The 23,900-nt window shown below is 41.8% G+C and overlaps 1 protein-coding gene across 40 annotated transcripts in view; it reads right to left on the minus strand.

Annotated features, from left to right (window-relative positions):
- The window catches only part of CIT (citron rho-interacting serine/threonine kinase), a 195,767-nt gene that overhangs the window by 76,318 nt on the left and 95,549 nt on the right, over nt 1–23,900 (minus strand). For 21 of the 40 annotated variants that reach the window (XR_012420746.1, XR_012420745.1, XM_074008011.1 and 18 more), the window contains 9 exons: nt 23,151–23,256; nt 22,100–22,243; nt 20,710–20,829; nt 14,883–15,053; nt 14,589–14,639; nt 14,023–14,076; nt 10,987–11,127; nt 9,000–9,125; nt 5,237–5,332 (listed from right to left, as the gene is read on the minus strand). Coding sequence is in view for 37 of the 40 variants with exons in the window: in XM_074008008.1 (XP_073864109.1) it covers nt 5,237–5,332; nt 9,000–9,125; nt 10,987–11,127; nt 14,023–14,076; nt 14,589–14,639; nt 14,883–15,053; nt 20,710–20,829; nt 22,100–22,243; nt 23,151–23,256 (1,009 nt within the window). In the remaining 3 variants the exon portion in view is untranslated. Of the gene's footprint in view, nt 1–5,236; nt 5,333–8,999; nt 9,126–10,986; nt 11,128–14,022; nt 14,077–14,588; nt 14,640–14,882; nt 15,054–20,709; nt 20,830–22,099; nt 22,244–22,380; nt 23,257–23,900 lie in introns of all 40 variants that reach the window. The other 19 variants (XR_012420747.1, XM_074008026.1, XM_074008022.1 and 16 more) reach the window with 3 other exon arrangements.

Here is a 23,900-nt window from a genome sequence, read left to right on the forward strand (position 1 = left end):
AACGCCAATGACATCAAGAAGGACAACAGGATCCTGGGAATAAAGCTGAAAGAGCTGGGGTCACAGATAGGGCTAAAATCTGCCTTTCCCACAATGTCTATTGTGAAAGGACTGTCACAGCTCATGGGGACATCGTCCCTAAAAAGAGCCAGTCAGCGGGGAGGGAGTCCACAGGAGAAAGAAAGGAAAGAGCAGATTTCAAAGAGGTCTTTAAACTAGAACTGACTGATGAAAAAAAATAGAATGGAAGTTGAGAGAGAAGACCAAAAGGTGGGAACAGGGTCATGAGAGAAAGGAAGAAGCTCAAAACGATACTCTCTTGGATGTCTGAGCATGATTCTAAAATTACGAGCAAGAACAGGGTAGAATCAAGGGTATGATCATAATTATTACTAAAATGGCCTGATAGAGGCTGGAACAGGAAACACAAAGCAGAACAGGCTAAAAAGAAATGGTTTCATAAAGATTCCAGTAGGGAAGAAAGATCTTTCCCTGACATTCCTCGGGATCTATAAAACAAATTTCTTTCCATCTAGAAGTTAGCAGAGACCACATAATATCTAGACCACATATGCTCTTTATTTTTTTGAGGTGCTAAAGCAATGAAATACATTTTCAGGATGGCTCTGCTCAAAATAAGACCTCAACTTTGGTCAAGAAGGATACTGATAAGAGGTAAGTATGAGCTAGAAGGGATAGGCTTCTATCAAGAATGTATGCATTAGGCCAGGCATGGTGGCTCATGCCTGTAACCACAGCACTTTGGGAGGCTGACACGGGTAGAGATCGCTTAGAGACAGAACTCTGAGACCAGCCTGGGCAACATAGCAAGACCCCATTTCTACAAAAAGTATAAAAAATAGTAATTAGCTGGGCATGGTGTTGTGCACCTGTAATCCCAGCTACTCAGGAGGATAAGATGGGAGGATTGCTTGAGCCCAGGAGTTCGAAGTCCCACTGAGCTATGATCATGCCACCGCACTCTACCCTGGGTGATGGAGTAAGAACCTGTCTCAAAACAATAAACAGATAAATAAAGGAACATATGGATCTCTCTTAGCTTTCATAGTGTTCAACTGGCAGAAAGATGAACAAGATGTATGGGGGAGAAGGGGAGCAAAACATTTATTTGAAATAAGAGATTCCACTAAAGACATCTAAATCAATTTAAGATAGAATATGGCTTTTGATAGGAACATCAATATCATCACCAAATCGTAGAATATGTTTTACAAAGGGTTAATTTCATCATGCAAAGATGCCAGTGGACTACTGTATACATTCTCATAATTTTCTAAAAATTGAAGTACTAGGGGTCACAGGAGAACACTTTGGGGTCATTTCTGGGTTGTTTCCCCATATGTCTTTCCGTGGCTCACTGCAGCCTCAACCTTCTGATCACAACCGATCCTCCCACCTCAGCCTCCCAAGTAGCTGGGACTACAGGTGTGTACCACCTGCCCGGCTAATTTTTGTATTTTTTGTAGACAAGATGAGAAGGGTGTCTCACTTTGTTACACAGGCTGGTCTCGAATTCCTGGACTCAAGTGATCTGCCCACACCGGCCCCTCAAAGTGCTGAAATTACAGATGTGAACCACCGTGCCTGGCCTCCTATATTTCTTTTACTGAAAAACAACCAAAAATAACACTGAGGTAAAAGATGCCAGGGTGGTGATGGTGATGATGCTGTGTAAGCATGTACATGTTAGATTCTCCGAGAAAGGACCACTCAACTCTTTGAGAATACCAACCAAATCAATAACAAGATCACCACAAAAATTGAAATCCCCCTTCAATGTCTGGTTGGAAAGGGGAAGTGACAATATTCAAGATATAATAAACAGCATCTGATTCTCAAGAACATAAGAATGAATTAAAGGCTTGATCCAAATCATAATGAAAATGCGATGTGATTTTAAAAGGAAATTGATGGAGTGGCAACCATTTCTAACAGCATAGTGGGCTACATGTCAGGCCAGCCCTTCTCTTGAAAATGATTAAAAATGCTAAATAAAATATAAAAAACATTTTCCCAAAAGCACCTACAAGTTGGCAAGAGAGTAAGAAATTACCAAAAACTAAGTAAAACAGAAGCAGGGAGAAGTAAGAAGGGTTTAACCTGAGGTATTTACTGAAACAAATGAACTTGAGTTTCAGTTTTTATAGCCTCAGTGGTCAAGAAAAGGCAGCAATGAGAGCCCCCGATCACCCACCAAGGTGGGCACACATTTCATCCAAGGCCTCAAAGAATTTCCATTAATAATTCTCCAAGGAAAATTAAACAGTCACCATGACAAAGAACCAAGAGAAACAACAGAGCAGAAACAGACCTTCAAATACTTCACATAGTGGAGTTGTCAGGTACAGATGATAAAATAACTATGCTCAATACATTTAAAGAAAGAAAAGTTAGGCTTGAAAATGAATGCACAGAACAGAAGATGATTGTTTTAAATAATCTAGCAAACTTGGGAATGACCCAAATAGAATGTCTAGAAGTAAAAAATATAACAACCGAAATTAAAACTCAACAGAAAATTTTAAAATTACCCAGGCATGGTGGCATGCACCTATAGTCCCAGCTACTCAGGAGGCTGAGGTGGGAGGATTGCTTAAGCCCAGGTTGCAGTGAGCTATGACTGCACCACTGCACTCCAGCCTGGGTAACAGAGTGAGATCCTGTCTCAAAAAAAAAAAAAAAAGAAAGAAAAGAAAAAAACTCAGTGGAACAGCAGATTAGACACAGCTAAGAAAGAATTCACAAATTGGAAAATATGTCAGAAGAACCTACCCAAAATGTAGCACAAAGAAACAAAGAAATAGAAAATATTTTAAAAGGCTAAATTGAAGCTGATCTAACTGATGCCCAAACAAATTCTTTTTTTTTCTTTTTTGAGACAGAGTCTCACTCTGTCTCCCAGGCTGGAGTGCAGGGGTGAAATCTCGGCTCACTGCAACCTCTCCTCACTGGGTTCAAGAGATTCTCCTGTCTCAGCCTCCCAAATAGCTGGGACTACAGGTGCACGCCACCACACCTGGATAATTATTTTTGTATTTTTAGTAGAGGTGGGGTTTCACCATGTTGGCCAGGCTGGTCTTGAACTCCTGACTTCAGGTGATCCACCCGCCTCTGCCACCCAATAGAAGCGGGATTTCACCATGTTGGCCAGGCTGGTCTTGAACTCCTGACCTCAGGTGATCCACCCGCCTCTGCCACCCAAGTGCTGGGATTACAGGCGCGAGTCACCGCACCCAACCCCAATCAAATTCTTAAAAAGAAAAGAGAGAAGGGAAAGAGACAATATTTGAGATATAATGACCACTAACTTTCTAGAGTAAATAAAAAGATATGAATCTATTCAAAAGCCTAGGAGGCCCCATCTCTACAAAAAAATATTTTTTAAATAGCCAGGTATGGTGTCATGTTGCCTATGGTCCCAGCTACTTGGGTGGCTGAGGTGGGAAGATCACCTGAGTCTACTGCGCTGAGCAAGACTGTGTCTCTAAAAAATAATAATAATAATAATATATATATTTTAAAGTCCAGTAAATCTCAAGCAGAGTAAGATAAGTAAAAAGAAATTGACTTTTTTGTTGTTGTTGTTGTTGTTGTTCTTTGAGACAGGGTCTCACTCTGTCCCCCAGGCTGGAGTGAAGTGGTGCAATCTCAGCTCACTGCAACCTCCACCTCCCAAGTTCAAGCAATTCTCCCATCCCAGCCTCCCAAGTAGCTGGAACTACAGGTGCGTGCCACCACACCCAGCTAGTTTTTGTATTTTTTGTAGAGACAGGAGTCTCACCAAGTTGCCCAGGCTAGTCTTAAATTCCTAGACTCAAGTGATTCACCCATCTCGGCCTCCCAAAGTCCCAAAGTGCTAGGATTATAGGCATGAGCCACCACACCTAGCCAAGAAATCCACATTTGGACACAATACAGTAAGCCTCAGAAAAATTAAAGGTAAAGTAAAATTTTAAAGAAAAAGCCAAAGAAAAATCGAACTACCATATGATCCAGCAATCCCACTGCTGGAAAGGAAAGAAAAGGAAATCAGTATATCAAAGAGATATCTGCACTCCCATGTTTGCTGCAGTACTATTTAAAATAGCTAAGATTTGGAAACGACCCCCCCAAGTGTCCATCAGCGGATGAATGGATAAAGAAAATGTGGTATACGGACGCAGGGCAGGGAACAACACAAACCCTGTCGGCGGGGCTGGGGTGGGGGAGCATCAGAAAAATAGGAAGAATAGCTAATGCATGCTGGGCTTAAGACCTAGGTGATGGGTTGATCTGTGTAGCCAGTCACCATGGCACATGTTGTTTACCTGTGTAACAAACCTGCACATCCTGAACATGTACCCCAGAACTTAAAAGCTGAAGGGAAAAAAAAAGAAAGAAAATGTGGTACAGATACAGCAATGGAGTACTATTCAACCATAAAAAGGAATGAGATCCAGTCATTTGCAACAACATGGATGGAACTGGAGATCATTATATTAACTGAAATAAGTCAGGCACAGAAGGACAAATATCCCATATTCTCACTTATTTATGGGACCTAAAAATCAACTTAATTAAACTCATGGACATAGAGTATAGAAGGATGGTTAACAGAGGTTGGGAAGCGTAGAAGGGGTTGTAGGAAAGGTGGGGATGGTCAATGGCCACAAAAAAATAGAATAAAATGTATTTGAGAGTACAATAGGGTGACTATAGTCAACAGTAACTTAATTGTGTATTTTAAAATAACTTAAAGAATGTAATTGCATTATTTGTAACTCAAAGGATAAATGCTTGAGGGGAGAGGCTACCCCATTCTCTATGATGTGCTTATTTCACATTTCACATTGCAGGCCTGTATCAAAACATCTCATGTACCCCACACATATATACACCTACTATGTACCCACAAAAATTAAAAATTATAAAAAGAAAAGGATTATAGAAATGATCATGGATTAAACGACAATTAGTTTAAAAATCATTTTAAAGATGAAATTGAGATAAATGATGACCACATTTAAAAAAAAAAAAAATAGGTTTTTTTTGGAACTTCAGATTTCCAATCCTTCACGTAAGTAACTCTCTGAAATCTCCCACCATGGAATAAGGACAGTATTCACCCCAAACAGAACTTTGGTCTAGCAAGAAGTGGCCACAAGGGCCCAGGAAGAGATGGGAGCTACATGCTACTATAAGAGGAAGGCCAGGGAAGATCAGAAAATGTCTTTACTTTAATCTTTTCCTCATAGTGCTGCTCTTTCTGTTTCAGGTGCACTTCTAGGTGCTGGGCTGAGACTTGGGCCTCCCGATGTTTCTCTTCAAGTTCCTAGACACAAAAGAAAAAACAGTCAGGTGTGCAGATGGCAGGACACCGCCAATGCACATTAGACATTCACAGGAAATATGACTTTGGTACAGGTACCACAGGTAACAGGCATCTGGTCCTCCATTACTAGCCTAAGGCTCTTGGGAAGGAAACCACCACTGTGCCTTGGCCCTGGGTTTTCCAAGTCCAAGTATTCGCACACACATACACACATAGCTGGTGGGCTGTAAGGCCTGAGACCACAAATACATCAGTGTGACAGGTCAAACAAAGGCAGCTCTTCATCTTTGCATAGAGAAATAAGAGTAACAAGGTAATATTGGAAAGTTTAGTACAGGACAAAGCCCTGACCACTATCTTGAACCTCAGGCCATTTTCACTGTGATGACAGGCTTAAATGAGAAAAGTCATTTTAATATATGATCATGATTTTAAAAAATACGTTGTATTTTCCTCATTAACAGAATTATTGCTCAAGAACCCTAGCTAAAAAGGAAAACTAATGTTACAATCCAAGCACTTCAAGTTTTGAATGATTATTTTAACTGACACCAAGTGGTGTATGTAACTATCTGTAGATGTGCATGTGACGTGATGTTCATATGATACAATGCAAATGGGGACAAAGACAAACATACAATACACTGATAATGACATAAAAATGTACACAGACATAGTAAAGATTAGAAGAGAATCTGGAGTAATATAAATAGCCTACATTTAATGTTCTCTTAATTCTTTTATTATTAAGTGTCCAGCTTTTTTTTTTTTTTTTTTTTTTTTTTTTTTTAACAGAGTTTTGCTCTTGTTGCCCAGGCTGGAGTGCACTGACACGATCTTGGCTCACTGCAACCTTCGCCTCCCGGGTTCAAGCAATTCTCATATGTTTCAGTCTCCCGAGTAGCTGGGATTACAGGCATGCACCACCATGCCCGGCTAATTTTTGTATTTTTAGTAGAGACAGGGTTTCACCATGTTGGTCAGGCTGGTTTCAAACTCCTGACCTCAGGTGATCCACCCGCCTCGGCCTCCCAAAGTGCTGGGATTACAGGCATGAGCCACCATGCCTGGCCAAGTTTCTAGCTTTTAAACAAAATTGTAATTCACTTGAAAATTATAGCAGTTCATTTGCCAATATTTTATAAACTGACCTTATAAAAGGCAGCATTCAATTCACTAAAACATTCTGTAAATGTACAGATAGCTGCATCTATATTAATTCTTATGAATCTGGACCCATCAGTTAATTACCAATACCGAGTCATTACTCCAAGTTTTCAACTCTTTATACTACTATGAAATTTTTCTTTGAAGTGGAAGCAATTATGAGGGTTTTGAAGAATGAGGAAATTATATAGGATATGTTCATAAAATGGGGGTGAAAAAGTTACTTAGAGATTCACATGCACTTAAAATGTTAGTGATTAAGCTTTTGAAATTCTAAAGTCTACAAGCATTGGATTTGCTTTGAGGGCAATTAAAGTTCAGTCTTAAGACCAGGTGCACAAGATCTTCCGCAATTCAACAGATGTGATCTTGAAGAGTTGAAAATAAACAGGATTAATAAAAACCTATTTTAAAAGGTTCTGTATGTACTTGGCTAAAGGATCTCTTGCTATAACTTCTTTTATTAAGGCCAAAGACTCTACTGTAATGAGTGTACCATTATCTGTTTTGAAAGTTCTTATCAGAATAGCAAATATTTTAAAGGCAATGACATTTGGGGATCTATGCTCAGTCATCATCATTACATAATGGTACTAAGGACCACTCTTTGCCCACGTCCTAGATACTTTGCAGCCTAAGCACAGGGTTCTTGAGCAAAAGGCACCTTCTAATAAATGAAGTCACAACCACAAAGGTACTCCGGCAGGTGGCAAGATACACTCGGACAAAGAAATCTGCTTATTTTTCCTTTATGTTAGAAATCATTTGATAATCATCTTTTTATTTTTTTTCCAGTTTCAGTCTTCATAAGATAGCACAGGAATGGAAATCAGAATCTAAAATTAGATGGAAAAAAAAAACTCAGGTATCTGACACTGACAACTTTAAGACCAAATTTCTGGTCTATTTGTGAACGGGAGTTTATAACACGTAATCCAAGAATGCAGAACTCTGTACTCCTCCATTTTAATTGTAAGTGAACCTTAGGAAGAGCAGATCTTCTACAAATCTGACTTCTTGCTGATTTGGCATTTTTTGTTGTTGTTGTCATTTTTTAAACAGATATTTTCTAGATGTATTGGATCAACTCTTCAGTCCTGTTATGCAAATACTGTTGTTTGCTGATAAATTTCCAGCTCCTAGAACAGTGCCTGGCACATAGTAGAAGCTCATTAAATATTTGTTGAATGAATGAATGAACACATCACCATTAAACAGAGAAACACTTTGCAACCACAAGAGAGTTAACCACTTTGTTTATACCAAGCAAGGGATAGCAGCGGTGGGATCTCAGCGGGATCTGATTTTATATTCATGATAAAATTCAAACACTTGACAATAGCCAAGAGAAACTTTGATGACGGAACAAGAGAACAGAAAGGGCAGACTAACAGTCACATCTGTCTTTGTGTGCAGACATATATACAAAGACTGGGTGTCATAGCAAAACAATTTAACCCATTTTTCTTTTACCTGTTGATTCAAGAACATCCATATATTTATAAATATACACAAACAGAAATGTAAAGTTGTAAACAGTTTGATTTGGTATTAAGTATAGACCTATAAGTTGGCCACTCTGGAATTCCAACAGTTGCTGGTGACTCATTTCCCAGAAGTGATGTGAAGAGAGAGAGATGAAGTACCCTGCTCACCACCTTGCCTCCTTAGGGTGGAGAGGAATGACCAATGACTTCAGAGTCTCTCCCCAGGTGGGATAGGAATGGACTCCAAGTCATCCTTGAGTCTCAAACATGATGTCAAATTTCTGGCTGTGGGACTGAGGTCCAAGGAGAGCCCTTCAAAGGAGGTGCTGTCTTCCACCCTGGCAGGGGCAAAACGTCAACACATCTGCAAATACCATCCGAGTCTTCCTTGATCAAGTTAATTTGGTCATCAGAGCCTGAGACAGAATCAGGATGACTATAGACCCTAAAAAAAGACCTGCTATATCTAAGGAAATTGAAAAAATAATAATAATAATAACCAACTGTAGCAGAGAAAGTGAGTGGGTGAACATGGATCTATGACAAATACTACTCCTAGCAAAACAATTCTGTATGACTAATTGCTTTCTTCTCTAAAAGCAAGAATCTGAATTTCGGTCTTAAAGTTCTAAACCCCTACAGCTTTTTAAATTGTCATTGCAAAGTTGATGGCTATTCAAAGCTCTGCTGATAGAAATATGTCAACACTCCTATAAAAATGTACTGAAAATGATAGATGCACGCTCTACTTTAGAAAAAAAAAAAAAAAAAAGCCAGGCTGTAGCAAAAAGAGCAAAAAAATGATATTTACGGATCTGTTACCAGTGCTGAAATGTCCGTTATTTGGTTATTCATACTACTCTACGATGTGGTATATGCTGAAACCACCTCACTTAATTCATCTACTTGGAGATACCTCCCTTATTGTGGCGGTTAATTCTTCTTCTAACCCCCTTCCCTTTGCAACCTCTAACCTGTTATCTTTTAACTTTGCAACTTTCATTCCTGCTCACCAGAATTTTATCAGCCATCTGCTGGATCTGTTGGGATTTTGTCTGGATGTCATCCTTCAGTCTGTTTTCTCTACGCTCCATGGTCTCTAGTCTCTTTACCTTGTTCTCCAGAGAATGGCGACGTTCCTGTAGATCATGAATCAATCAGAGAGTTTTAATGGAGTAACCGCTATGGGCATAACACCTGCACTGAGGGAAAGAGCCCTCAAGAAGCATACACTCGAGTCAGGAAGAAAAGCCTCAGGCACCCGAAGCAACAGTAGAGAAAATAAGACTCTATAATCCAGGTACTCAGTTGTGTAGGTTACAAGAGTGCATTCATTCATTCAAATATTTACCAAGCACCTACTATCTGCAAAGTGCCACGCTAGGCATCACGGAAAATACAGAGGAAGATGGCATCATTCCTGCCCTTGGAGGAGATAAGATAAACATAAATAATCATAATATAGGTTAAGATGAGGAAGAACCATAAAGCAAAGAGGTACAAAGTGCCGCAGGAGGTTGCAGGCAGGACAGAGGACTTTTAATTGGACAGTTGAGCAGAGACATCAGAGAGGTGTGAGCTCTGGAGAGGGGTGGTATATGGTGTTCTGCAGTAGGAAGGACAGGAGAGGAGGGGGAAATGTTTCAGACGAAAGGAGACACACTAGCAGAAACACAGCAGTGGTCAAGAGCCAGTTTGGGCCCCAAGTGAAGCCTGGAATGGCTACAGCACAGCACGTGTTCAGGGGAAGGGCAGGTGAAAAGCAGAAAGGTCAAAGGTTGAGGGTTTTAGGTACCAGACTCAGGGGTACACCTGGGCATTATGGAACCCTGAAAGGTTTGGGATGGGGCAGGGAATTCTGAGAAATCTGGTTCTTGAGGTCCATGAATCTTTCACTGTGGGAACTAGCTGGAAGGAAGGAGCAGCTGGATGCAGATGGCCGAGAAATTATTAGATTTGCTCAGCTAAGAGGGGAGGGCTTAGACTACAAGGAAGGCTACAGAAATGGGAAGCAGGAGATGAACAGGAGATGTATGGTTGCATTTATAGGACGGAGGGACTCACTGAATAGCGGGGTCCAGAGAAAAGGAAAGGACACCAAGGTTTGAAGCCTGGAATGACCAGATGAATGATGGTGGCCCTGCCTGGCATGAGGAAAGTGAGAAGGGAAACCAAGCTTGCCGGGGAAGAGACTGAGTTCATTTTAAATCTGATGCACCATTCAGACACTCAGTTGGAATGTAGAGGAGCTGGGGGATATGCAGACAAATGTGGGTGAGGATGGCCCGAAAGAGACATGTACCAGGAGGTTCACACCAAGAATGTAACAGGGAAAAGCAAAAGACCCAGCAATAGGAGGAGGGTGAAATCAACTATGGCATGCCCCTTCTGTGGGACAAACACCAAGGGGCAGAGGAGGCAGATATGAGTAAAGGCGAAGAATCGCTTTTTATCCTGTATTCTTCTGTACTAAGTTTTTTACAATGAAAAGGCACTCATGTGGTTCTGGTAAAATTATACAAATGATTTCAACAACAACAACAACAACAACAACAAAGAATTTAAAGTAGAGAAGAGGCCCAAAAATATAGATCTGAGAGTCATTGACACGCAAGTAATAGGTGAAGTCTTGAAAATTAATATGCTATTAATATCACGGAGGGGAAAGACAAGGAAAAAACAGAGGGAAGAGAAAGAAAAACCCAGTGATGGAGCTTCGGTTAACCTATAAAAATAAAAATTGTCCCAGATTAGTGAGTAGGTCAGAGGAAAATAAACAGAAAGAAAAAGCTTCTATGAAGACATCTTTCTACTTGAAGCTGCTCTGACAAATCTTTCCCCTGGGAGGAAATGATTCCCAGCCTCTCAGGTTTCAAAGGGATCTTCAGAAGGGAAAGCAGCTTGGTCAAACATAAGCAAGGGATGGTCTGGCAGTTTCTTTCCTTGGGCACAGACAAAGGCCGAGGCCACTGGGGCCTGGGCTGGAGGTTCCCTGCTCACCTCGGCTTCCACCAGCTTCTTTCTAATGCCTTCAGAAGAATCCTCTCGGTTCTGCAGCTTCTCCAGCTCCCTCTCGGCTCGCTCCTTTGCCTGGCGGATATTCTGCAGCAGCTCGGTGGCCTCGGTGCTGGCTTTTACAGCCTAGGAAGAGAGGAGGAAAAGGAGATAAGTGGCCAAATTTATTCATGTAAAAAGATGGTGACAGTACATTCTGCACATGTATCCCAGAACTTAAAGTATCATCTAAAAAAAAAAAAAAAAAGATAGTCACAGTGTCCTAAATAAAAAAAGCAGGTAATACTGAGTTTACCATTTGTCAAAACAAACACACAATCATTTAATTCTGTATTTCATTATTCTAAGGTGCACATTTTTTAACATCACTGAATTTGAAATGCATCCTACAATTAAAATTGATGCATTTTTCTTTCTTGGGGTATGTAAGATAATGGTGTATCTGAAAATCATTATCATCTTCGATTCGATGCAAGATAGTGAATGGAAATAGAAAGATCTAAATGGACTGATCTACCCAGATATCAATGTATTTGCCTTGAAGCATTAATTTTCTCCTTATTTTAATTATCTCATTTGTTAATTTTTCTATGGGAAATATTGAGATACACTGGGTTAAAAACAAATATATCATTCAAATGACTTCGCCTGTTTTTGCTGTTTTTATTGTTTGTTTGTTTTGGTTTTTTTTTTTTTTGAGACAGAGTTTTGCTCTTGTTGCCCAGGCTGGAGTACAATGACGCAATCTCGGCTCACCGCAACCTCCGCCTCCTGAGGTTCAAGTGATTCTCCTGCCTCAGCCTCCCAAGTAGCTAGGATTACAGGCATGCGCCACCACGTCCAGCTAATTTTGTATTTTTAGTAGAGACAGGGTTTCACCATGTTGGTCAGGCTGGTCTCGAACTCCTGACCTCAGGTGATCTGCCCGCCTCAGCCTCCCAAAGTGCTGGGATTATAGGCGTGAACCACCAGGCCTGGCCTGTTTTTGCTGTTTTTAAATGTGGCTACTGGAAAATTTTAAATTACATCTGTGAGTAATATTTGTGGCTCCCTCACACTTTGATTGGAGAGCACAGTTCTAGATGGAGACGTGCATCCTCTCACAAGCTTCTGGCTAAAGAGGGCCATGAGGGCTTTTATTAGAGAGCTCAAGAATAAGGAAGCAGGGGGCAAACAGTGGATAAGCAAAAAGCAGTATATCTATAAACTAGAATATGATTCCACCTTAAGAAGAAAGGAAATTCTGATACATGCTACCACATGAATGCAACTTTAGGACATTATGCTAAATGAAATAAGCCAATCAAAAAAGGACAAACACTGTATGATTCCAGTTATATGAGGTACATAAAGTAGTCAAAATCACAGAAACAGAAAGTAGAAAGGTAGGGGGGATGAGAGGAATTCATATTTGGTGGTTATAGAGTTTCAGTGTAACAAGACAAAAACGTTCCAGAGATCCACTGCCCATAATGGTAATAAACTTAGCACAACTGAACTGTACACTTAAAAATGGTTAAGATGGTAATTTAACGTTATGTGGGTTTTTTACCACAATTTTAAAAAAGGAGGAGGAGGAGGAGCTCTATTAAACCAAGCCAGCAAACACATTCACAAACATTCTCAATGCCAAAGGTATGTTCCACAGCCACATTCATTCTGGCCCTTCCATTAAGCATTTCCAGTGTTCAACTAAAGGAAGGGCTTGAAAATTGCTCTTAAATGTTCTCACCACAAAAAACATAAGAAGAATGTGAGGTGATGGATCTGTCAGCTGGCTTGACTTAATCACTTCACAGTGTGTGTGTGTGTGTATACATCACATTGCATACCATAAGTTTATGCAATTATTATTTGCCAACTATACCTTAATGAAGCTAGGGGAAAAATTAATAAAAATTTTAAAAACAAGATAAAATGGTCAGGTACAGTGGTTCATGCCTGTAATCCCAGCATCTTGGGAAGCAATGGCAGGTGGATCACTTGAGTCCAGGTGTTTCAGACCAGCCTAGGCACCATGGCAAAATCCCATCTCTACAGAAAATACAGAAAATCAGCTGAGCATAGTGGTGCACACCTGTGGTCCCAGCTACTCTGGAGGCATAGGTGGGAGGATCACCTGAGCCTGTGAAGTCAAGGCTGCAGTGAGCCATGATCATGCCCTGCACTCCAACCTGGGTGACAGAGTGAGACCCTGTCTCAAAAAAGTTAAATAAGTTGGCCAGGTGCAGTGGCTGGTGCCTATAATCCCAGCACTTTGGGAGGCCAAGGCACGTGATCACCTGAGGTCAGGAGTTCGAGACCAGCCTGACCAACATGGTGAAACCCTGTGTCTACTAAAAATACAAAAATTAGCAGGATGTGGTGGTGCATGCCTGTAATCCCAGCTATTCTGGGGGCTGAGGCAGGAGGATCCCTTGAACCCGGGAGGCAGAGGTTGCAGTGAGCCAAGATCGTACCACTGCACTCCAGCCTGGGCAACAGAGCAAGACTCCGTCTCAAAAAAATTTTTTTTACTTAAATAATTAAACAATTAAATAAAAGGAGGGCCATTAGCACAAACTTTGCAGGATGCTATAAACCAAACTCACGCCCCTTCCCAATCACGTGACAACCCCAAGGCTCCTCCAGTCTTCTGCAGGGCAGGCCTCCTGCTGGCGGAAAGCAGTCTGGGTGGGGAACTGCTTCTCTTACAAATGTGCATAAATGAGGTGCCAGGCCCCCTGAGGCGAGAGATGCAGGCCTCTTGGGTTCAGTCGTAGTATAATTAGAACTTTTACTTGAGAGTCTCACACAGCTTGGTTTTTAAAAATAAACACTGCTGACATGTCTCAAAAGGAAAAACTATATTCAGAACTCTGATATTTTCAGGTAATCGCTCACTCCCCCTTCATTTTCCTCAGTGCTGGGTGACTAATTCTGTTTCTTTCATCTTTCGTGCTCTGGGACAAGGCAAAGAAAGACGTTTGGAAAGGAGGTGGGGTGGAGGGGTAAGTTCCTGAAAAATCACCTCGGGCTTACCTTCTCCAGTTTCTCTTGGAGCTCCTGAATTTTGAGCTGCTGCTCAGCATTGATCTATAATTAAAATTCCAGGAAATAAAGCAAAAGGCAAATCAGCATTAACATCTTGCTACATTTATTGCAGTCCTATTCTCTTGAGGTTTCTATGGGGTCTTTTTCTTTGGGTTTCCAGAACCTACTAACAAAGAGGAAGAACAGTGGCCTCTCAGGGAAGACTTTGTCCCAGTGCAAAGCTCCATGTTGACGATGTACGTAGGACCAGCAACATACAAATGGCAAAAAGAGAAAGTCGCTCAGTGCTTTAAGACAATAACAATTTTCATGTATGTTTTACTAAGTGTCTGGGTTTGTTGCTGTGGGCAGGCATGACAAAAATGAGCTGCCTTTTACCTCTTTTAGAGCCATAGCTAAATGTTGTCACCCAAAGGTGGACTATCAAAATAAGCCTCGAAGAGAGGTCTCTATTCATTAAGAATACTCTTCATCAATGATGGGCCACTGATAACAACATGAAAAATGTTATCTACCCAAAATACTAATAGCAAAACCAATCATGGAAAGTATACCTTCTCCAGTTTCGCATATTCTCCCACTTCAGGCTTCCCTTGATCCTTAGCCTGTAATTAAAAAGATACAACATATTGGGAAATCTCAACAACCTAAAACTCGTGTAGACTACTTGGTCTCTGTGACCAAGATAATAATAGTAAATAAGAATGTTATCTTCTGTAAATAAAGACCAAGGTATTCTACTATTTCTCAAACTAGGTTGTTTCTCATTAAACTAGGTTCTCCTTTTTCTTGCTAAGATCATGTATGATTTTACCCAAAAAGCACCCTCCTGGAGGGTGGCTGACTACCTTCAACAGTTTATGCTGACATTCTGTCGCTTTCCGCTTGAATTCTTCAGCAGCGAGCCGAGACTCTCTCAGCTCAGATTCGTAGAGATCACTCCGTCTTCTTGCTGAGACAAGGTCCTCTTCCAACTGATTCATCATTAACCTCATTTCTTCCACTTGAGCCTGGTACTCCTAAAGAGCAGGCAATGGAATAAAAGTGAACTTTAGAACTCTGAAAAGAATAGACAGGCAGTGAGGATGGAAGAGTATTAACCACACAGGGAAGATGCACAGTGAAGAGAGATTGGCAAAAAAAGACCTGGCCAGGCAAGGTGGCTCACACCTGTAATCCCAAAACTTTGGGAGGCCAAGGTGGGTGGATCACCTGAGGTCAGGAGTTCAAAACCAGCCTGGTCAACATGGTGAAATCCTGTCTCTACTCAAAATATAAAAATTAGCTGGGTGTGGTGGTGCGGGCCTAAAGTCCCAGCTACTCAGCAGGCTGAGGCAGGAGAATCGCTTGAACCTGGGAGGCAGAGGTTGCAGTGAGCCGAGATCGCGCCACTGCACTCTAGCCTGGGTAACAGGGCAAGACTCCATCTCAAAAATTAAAAAAAATAAAAGAAAAAGAAAAAGAAAAGACCTACAGACCTAGAGACGAGGGGAGTAGAAAGATGGACCCAGAATGAGGCACCAAGTAGGCAAAGGCGAGAAGTGTGGGGTGAAGACGAGAAAGAAAAAAAATTAAACCTTAAAACTGTTTTGGCTGGGTGTGGTGGCTCATGCCTGTAATCTCAGCACTTAGGGAGGCTGAGGCGGGCAGATCACGGGGTCAGGAATTCGAGACCAGCATGGCCAACATGGTGATATCTGTCTCTACTAAAAATACAAAAATTAGCCGGGCATGGTGGTGGGTGCCTGTAATCCCAGCTACTCAGGAGGCTGAGGCAGGAGAATCGCTTGGACCCGGGAGGCAGAGGTTGCAGTGAGCTGAGATCACGCCACTGCACTCCAGCCTGGGTGACAGAGCAAGACTCTGTCTCAAAAGAAAAAACAAAAAACAAAAACAAAAATAAAACAAAAGACTGTTTCAATGTAGAGCATATGTCATTAATAAAACCACTGGGAACACACATGCAAATCACACCATACAATATGCACAGACCCTTAAGGCCTAACAGGAGAGCCGAAAGGGATGTTCTTTAAACAACAAGGATAAACCGCTTACATGTAGTTTTCCGCCAAGGGTAATCATTTATATAGATTTGTCCTTTAGAAGTCATGTGCTCCTAACACAAATTAGATATGGTACTAGTTTTCAAATTAACCTTTCAGACAGCACAAGAGGGTAATTGAAAATCTCAGTGGAAAGAATTCTGGAAGGTGAAACTCATCATGTCAGTTTCTCACCATTAATTTTTCTGGGCCCAAAACTGAATGATGACCGTAACATCGTTCCTGCAATGCAAGTCACCCTGAAATTTGGAAGAGTCACAAAACACTGGCTTCGGTCAAAATAACTTGTGAGAAAAATTCCAAGGAAAGAACTCTCCTGTTCCCTTGGGCAAACCCTTTAAGAGATCCAAACGGCCCAACCTTTTCCAAAATGCATTTCTAAAATCAAAACATTTACATTCAAGTTTCTCAGAACTGGGTTTACCAGAAGAAATGGCCAGTGATTTTGAAAACTTTTGGACAAAGTATAAAAACATTCTGTGTTAGCAAAAATCAAGGCTAAGTATAAGGATTATGAATGAGCACTTATGTAATCCAAGGTGACTTGTGGGGTGAGGACGAGAGAGATACAAAATGAAATGAACAAGGAATTGCATCAAGAAGTCTTTGAAAATCACAATATTCAGTAACATCTCTGAGATCCATTCTCCCAAGAAATAATTGGTGAGGAATATTTGAATATTTCTCCCAAGAAATAATCGATTGAGCAAGGATTTTTTTTAACTGATAAATTGTAATTTTTAAATAACAGGGTATAAAGGAAACCTTTTATCCTATTGTAGCAGGTGACCCCCCCCAGAGCATATTAAAGGGGAACTGCTGCTCTTATGAAAACTGGATGGTTTCCATGCAAGTACACCTCTCCCTATATTATCTGTAAAGGAGAAAGGAAAAAACAGCCCAAAATGGAACACGGGTCTCATTTCACTCTCTCCCACCCAAAAGCATATGTTACTGAAGGTCAGTCCTCAGAATCTTGGGGCACACAGGTTTCCTGGGTCATGCATACTAAGCAGGCAATGCTGCATTATATAACCAAATGTCTTTATAACCTGCTCCCAATTATCTAAACTCACAGGGCAGGCCGGGCACAGTGGTTCATGCCTGTAATCCCAGCACTTTGGGAGCCCAAGGTGGGCAGATCACTTGAGGTTAAGAATTCGAGACCAGCCTGGCCAACATGGTGAAACCCCATCTCTACAAAATATACAAAAATTAGCTGGTCATGATGGTGGGCGCCTGTAATCCCAGTTACTTGGAAGGCTGAGACAGAATTGCTTGAACCTGGGAGTCGGAGGTTGCAGTGAGCTGAGATTACGCCACTGCCCTCCAGCCTGGGTGACAGAGCAAGACTCCATCTCAAATAAATAAATAAATTCACAGGGCAGAACATGAGCTGTAGGTGAAATGGAACATCAGTTTTTCTGGACCCCCTCAACCAGAGCCATATTATGGCTTTCATAGCTGTGAGCACTGAGCCTTCCTTGACTTCCTCCATAAAAATAAAAATTACATTTTACAATTGTGCTCTTATAAATACAAAAATATTAATATCATCTATGAAAACAGTGTCTTTGACCTAAGCCCAACTTTTTTCTTCTGATGAAAAAATTAAAACATGTTATGAGACCCTAAAAGTACAGTGGTCCCTAGCTACCATGCCTGCTAGAGCTAATGGGAAAGCCAGTCCTAGCTACAGGCGTCGACACCAAATCTGGAGTTTCTTTTGTCCTCAAGCTCCCTTTTCTTTCTTGAATTTATGTCGGCGAGAAGGGAATGTAAATTTTGTGTTTTGTCAAGAGCGAGGACAGAGTGTCTGTTCCTTCCCCCCCCAACATCTCTCTTCCCTGAGCTGTCAGCACGTAAGAGGGAGGAAGGCAGGAACCAGGCAACCACTCTGTCAGCTCTCCAAGCTCTCGGGGCACCCAGCCTGCTACAAGCATCAGAAGAGAATTCTAACTCATTTGTGGATCCTTTGATATTGTACTGGATACTTCAAGGAAATCCTGTAAATTTAGCAGCTAACCAAATCCCTGCTTCAGGAAAAACCTGAAAGGTGATCATCGGGTCTGTTTGCACGACCAGCTGAGAGATAGCTGTGGTATCTCAGGATGGGGAAACGCAGACAGGTTTCAAGGCCCACCTAACACAAGTCTTCTGAATGGAGCTTCAGAATTTTGTGGGGAGGAAGGATCAGGTATGATCCTATTCACGCAGAAACCCTGGAACACAAGTGACTTCTGTGTTACCCACACTTTTATTTCCTTTCCTGAGTAGAGGAGCAAGAAAGAAGCTGAAATTGCTAGTAATGATCTAGGAATCAAAATTTCCCATGAGACTTTGAGGTGTTTTTCTTTAAACCAAATCTAAATACTCTAGAGGGGGTAGCTAGGTGGAAGTAAAATATTTTTGAAAAAAATAAAGAGCCAGCCAGGTCCGGTGGCTCACGCCTGTAATCCCAGCACTTTGGGAGACCAAGGCGGGCAGATCACGAGATCAGGAGTTCAAGCGTGACCAACATGGTAAAACCCCATCTCTACTAAAAATACAAAAATTAGCCGGGCGTGGTGGTGTGCACCTGTAGTCCCAGCTACTCAGGAGACTGAGGCAGGAGAATCACTTGAACCCGGGAGATGGGGGCTGCAGTGAGCCGAAATTGCACCACTGCACTCCAGCCTCAGCGACAGAGCGAGACTCCATCTCAAAAAAAATAAAAATAAAGAGCCATATAGAAAATTAGATTTTTAAGAGAAAGATCAGGGATTAAATCCCAAGTCTGGAAAAAATCAATATGCCACAAACCAAATACTGAAAGTTTACTGCAAGCATTAAAAGCTTTCTCCTGGTCTGCAAACATCCTGCTCTCACAAAACTTACCAAAAGTCATAAAATAAATCCTTGTTCCCATGAAAAATCAAATCTGAAACCATGAAGTTTTCTTCCCCACAATGGAACTTTTAGCAGTCATTAAATCTAAGACTCCACATGCATGCCAGCTGTGGTAGGAATCATAAAAGGCATTTCTTTGAACTCGGCCACCAACATATACCTTTTCAAAATGTCCTGATAATTCCGTTTCTAAGGAATCTATGGACACCAGCTGCTCCCTCTGGTGGCCAAACACAGCTTTCATTTCCCCAGGATGTCACCAAAAGTAAATTTCCAGGTATGTTGAACTAATGGGAGAAAATGATTCCTACCTCTTGAACCTTTTAGGATGAAAACTATGTTGATAAAAGGAGCATGAGTCAACTGTCAAAGCAGATTTCTCAAAGCCCATGTGCAGCCTTCAAAACCTCTAAGACTGCATTATTCAGAGATCTGATAATCCTTTACAGGGTTTCCTTCCTATGCACATTTATTTATAATGTTTTTATCAAGCAACAGGATATTAATACCAATCACAACTTTAAAATATTCAGATGATAAATATATTATGCCAACAAAACTCCAAAGACAGTAATTCTTTTTTTAAAGAGTAATTAATGGATAGAGTTATTTGCAGGAGTTTCTTGCGTTAGCTCCAGCCAGATGGCTAAGTTTGTGCTACCCAGAGACAGAAATGTTCATTTCCATCAATGTTTCCATTAGATTTTCTGAAGTGAATGAGAGTTGCCTGGCAGCTGATAGTTCAGCTCTCCAATTGCTCATTGCCATCTCTTCATTAAAATCTCTATTTACGGTTTTTCAAAAGACACAAAAATCCATGCTAAAAAGGAAACAATGAGGCAATACGAAAATGAGCCATTTAGAAAGAAAACCCATTTAGAAAGAAAAAAAAAAGAGTGGGGTTTTTAAAGGTCTCGCTTTTCCTTTCTGAAAACACAGGGGACAGCTTTCTGCACTCAGATACGCAGTGTCAATCCTGACTCAACCAGAATGGTTCGAACTTCTCTTGTAGAATATTTCTTTCTACAAGTAAAACTATGAATTAGCCTGGCTTCGCTCAAAAACTTAAAGTGCATCTGAAAAGCTATGAAAACATTTAATTTTTTTAACCATCTAAAGCAGGGATTGGCAAACTTTTGCTGTAAAAAGAGACAGTAAGTAGTTTCAGCGTTGCAGGCCACGTGGTCTCCGTAACAACCACTCACCTCTGACTGTGTAGCCTGAAAGCAGCCAGGGCCAATATGTAAATTACCAAGCATGGCTGTGTTCCAAAAAAAAAAAAAAAAAACACTTTATTTATGGAGACTGAAATTTGAATTTCATATAAATTTCAAATGTCATGAAATATTGTTTTTCTTTTGATTTTTTTCCCAACTGTTTAAAAATGTAAACCCCATTCTTAGTTTGTGGGTCACAGAAAATAGGTGTTGGACCGGCTTTGCCCCACAGGCTGAAGTTTGCCCACTCTTGCTCTAAACCTACATCTTTATTTTTAAAAGCGGACATTATGGGGTATCAGCTTCAAAAGGAGATGGAACAAGCACTCTATGATGTATATAAATTATGAGAAACTTAAAAGTTTCTGAATGACCTATATACCTGCCTCTCTTCCACTCTGCTCCTCTCTCCCTTTCTTCCTGTTTCTGTCTCAAACATGCCTCTCCTGAAATTAGAGGTCCGAGCGAGCCGAGATGCCGCTGTGCTCCCAGGCAAGCAGGCCTACCTGCTCTTTGATTTCTTGGAGCTTCCGGCTCTGCTCTCTGATATCATGGAGAAGCTGCAGTGCTTTGTCATCCTCCTGGGACACCTCCATCCGTGCTTGCTCCAAACTTCGCTTTAAGCTCTGCAGAAAGCAAAAATTTTAATAGGGATGCCCTGTGGATCCTGCTTTGTTTGAAAAGACTCATTAAGAGAGCTGCAAGCTGCTTCGCAGACACCAGGACAGTTTCAAGTGACGGACCACAGTTGACAACTTCCAGTTCGTTGCCGATTCCGGTTTCCATCCTGTAAAACCCCTTGGTTCAAGAAACATCATCCCAACCTGGTGACCTTAGGGATCCAGCCGGAAACTGCATCAGCCTGTCTCCTGCCACCATCTACTGTCCTAGGAGATACTTACTTGCATGTTCAGAACTAAAACCTATTAAGACCCAGTAGCTATTACAATCACCATGTGGATGGCTACAAAGTGTTTTCTACAGTTATTTGTGGGCCCTGAAGTACATATGCCTCTTTCAAAGTAGCAATGACTTCATATCCTCTGCCCAGTTGTCATTTAAGACTCCAAGTGGTCTATTTCTACCTCCTGGCTTATTTTTCCTGGACACCTTTCATCCATAAGAATCCCTTAATGCTTCAATGGCACTGAAATCTATATCTGAAATACATAGCTGAATAACTTCACCCACCACTGAAAGGCAGCCAAGTCTGGAATGGAAACATAGCAGTTATTCTTAATCAGCCACGTTCTATAGATTTCCTCTCCCTTGTGAAAAAAACTTTAGAAATGTGTGATTCAACTTCTTAAGACTGTTTAATTGGGCACATTAAAAAAACACCTGAATGAAAAATTTAACAAGACAATGGAGAAGAAGACAGTCTACTCTTGTGAAGGAAAGAAAAAACGAAAGTCACATGGTAAATAATGACAGAGGGTTTGGGTTTTCAAGGCTATTTTCTTGTCGCTACACTGGTTCTGGCCAATGGAAAATCTGATGTCAGGAAGATTGAAAGTAAGTTTTCTTGTACATAGTTGGGAGTCTGGTTCTCAAGGTTGCTCATGTCAGACACAACGCAGACCAGAGAGGTTGGGATGGGAGATGTTAAGATCTTTTGCAACCCACGGCAAAGATGGATTACTCCCATCTCCAGACTCCATGGTACCAGCCGTCTACCTGCACTTTCTGCTGGAAATGAGTCCAATCTCATTTCCTGGGGACCTCACGCCTGGCTGTCACTACTCTGCAAAACATAGATCGTGCTTTTGTGCTCTCTCTCTCTCTACTCTCTGCCATTGGCTGTGATGTGCCTCATGGAGCCATCATGAAACAGGATGAGACACACACAACAAGAAGTGCCACCTCCAAGGGAAGGGGGCTTCAGGGAAGGCTCACACTGCATTCTGTGATGTAGGTAGCAAGGTCCTGCTCCAGGAGGGATCTCTGAGTCTCAGAGGCCTTCAGCTCCACCTCCTTCTGACTAAGCACAGCCTCCACCTCTGACACTCTCCGATGTAACCGGGTCATTTCCTGCTCCATCTGAAATAAACACATCGACAGGTTAAAAAGGCCCATGGAGGTTCGTTAGGAGCAATCACATCTCAAGTAGCCTCCGAAACCACCTGGTGGTCTGGGCTAAGGCTAATTCGCCAAAAGTTAAGTTGGGATGGAAATACCATTGTTTCTTCGCCCAGGAGCGCACAGTTCTTCGTTAAGGACAGTCACCAAATGCTAAGTCACTCCTCTCATTCAAGTCCCGGTTCACACTTGATCACTTCTCTAACCCAGTTAGCAAGGAAGCCACAATCATCATTTTTCACCTGTTTGCTTTTGTTTTTGTTTTGTTTTGCAGACGTCACTTTAATTTTATCCCAAATCCATCTTGATCCCCCCCCATCTCCTTGCAAAGATCTAGAGGACAAATCCAGGATAGGGCAAGGAGATATTTATTCGTCTGCACTCTTAGGAGTCCCAGGCAAGCAGTGACTTATTAGTTTCCAGAGCGTTGCCTCTGGGCAGGAACAGTGAATGTTAAGAGACGTTGAGCGTAATCAACACAGTGGCCGCAGTGACATTAGCAGGAGTTTTAAAAGACTAGGAAGAGAGACTTCGCAGCACTCAAAGCAGATGGGATGTATCTCAGCCACAGGTGAGGACCCAGGCCACCTGCCGGAAGAAGCAGACATCTGGCTGGGTCATGCTGAGAAACGGGCCGTTTAAATCCAGGGCCTCCTCTGGTTTAGATTTAAAGGATCTACAGCAACGGCAAGGCCCGAATTCATCTCCCTCTGAGCTGCTGGAGGCACGACTTCAGCAAGGGCAGGAGCGCCTCACTCTCTACGGATCAGGCGGCTCAGAGCCAGCAGCGGCCCCGGGCAGATCCCTTGGCATATACTGACGGGAGGATCCTGGAGCAAAGAAGAAGGCCGGCTGCGGAAATAAATACCTTGTGACACTTGTCCTGAGAGTCTTGTAGCTCTTTGCTTTTGATGAGAAGTTTCTTTTCCATGGAGCTAGTCTTGGCAGGGGAGTCCAGACCCGACACAACAGACCTAGGTAGAGAAAAACCAATGTCAAGGGGGCCAGCAGGTGGGCCTAAGAAGCTGCATTAGGAAGCTGCAACATTTGTTTCATTTTACAAAAACATCTCATACTTTCGATGTTAGATCAAATAATGCCCCCTTCCCCTTTCCAAAGATGCCCATGTCCTAATCTCTGGAAGCTGTGAATATATTACCACACATGGCAAAGGGACTTTGCAGATGGGATTTAAGTTAGGATCTTGGGATGGAAAGATTCTTCTGGGATATTTGGATGGGTACAATGAAATCACAAGGATCCTTATAAGATGGAAGCAAGGATCGGAGTCACAGAGATCTGAAGATGTTACACCAACGGCTTTGAACACAGAGGAAGGGGCCACAAGCCAAGGAATGCAGGCAACCTCTAGAAGGTAGAAAAGGCAAGGAAACAGATTCTGCCCTAGAGCCTCCAGAGAGTGCAGCCTTGTCTACACTGATCTCAGCCCAGTAAAACTCATCACGGACTTTACTTTTTTGGAAACAGGGTCGTGTTCTGTTGCCCAGGCTGGAGTGCAGTGGTACGATCTCAGCTCACTGCAACCTCCACCTCCTGGGTTCAAGCGATTCTCCTGCCTCAGTCTCCTGAGGAGCTGAGATTACAGGCGCTCACAACC

Source organism: Macaca fascicularis, chromosome 11 (genome assembly GCF_037993035.2).
Source record: "Macaca fascicularis isolate 582-1 chromosome 11, T2T-MFA8v1.1".
NCBI classification, from domain to species: domain Eukaryota; kingdom Metazoa; phylum Chordata; class Mammalia; order Primates; family Cercopithecidae; genus Macaca; species Macaca fascicularis.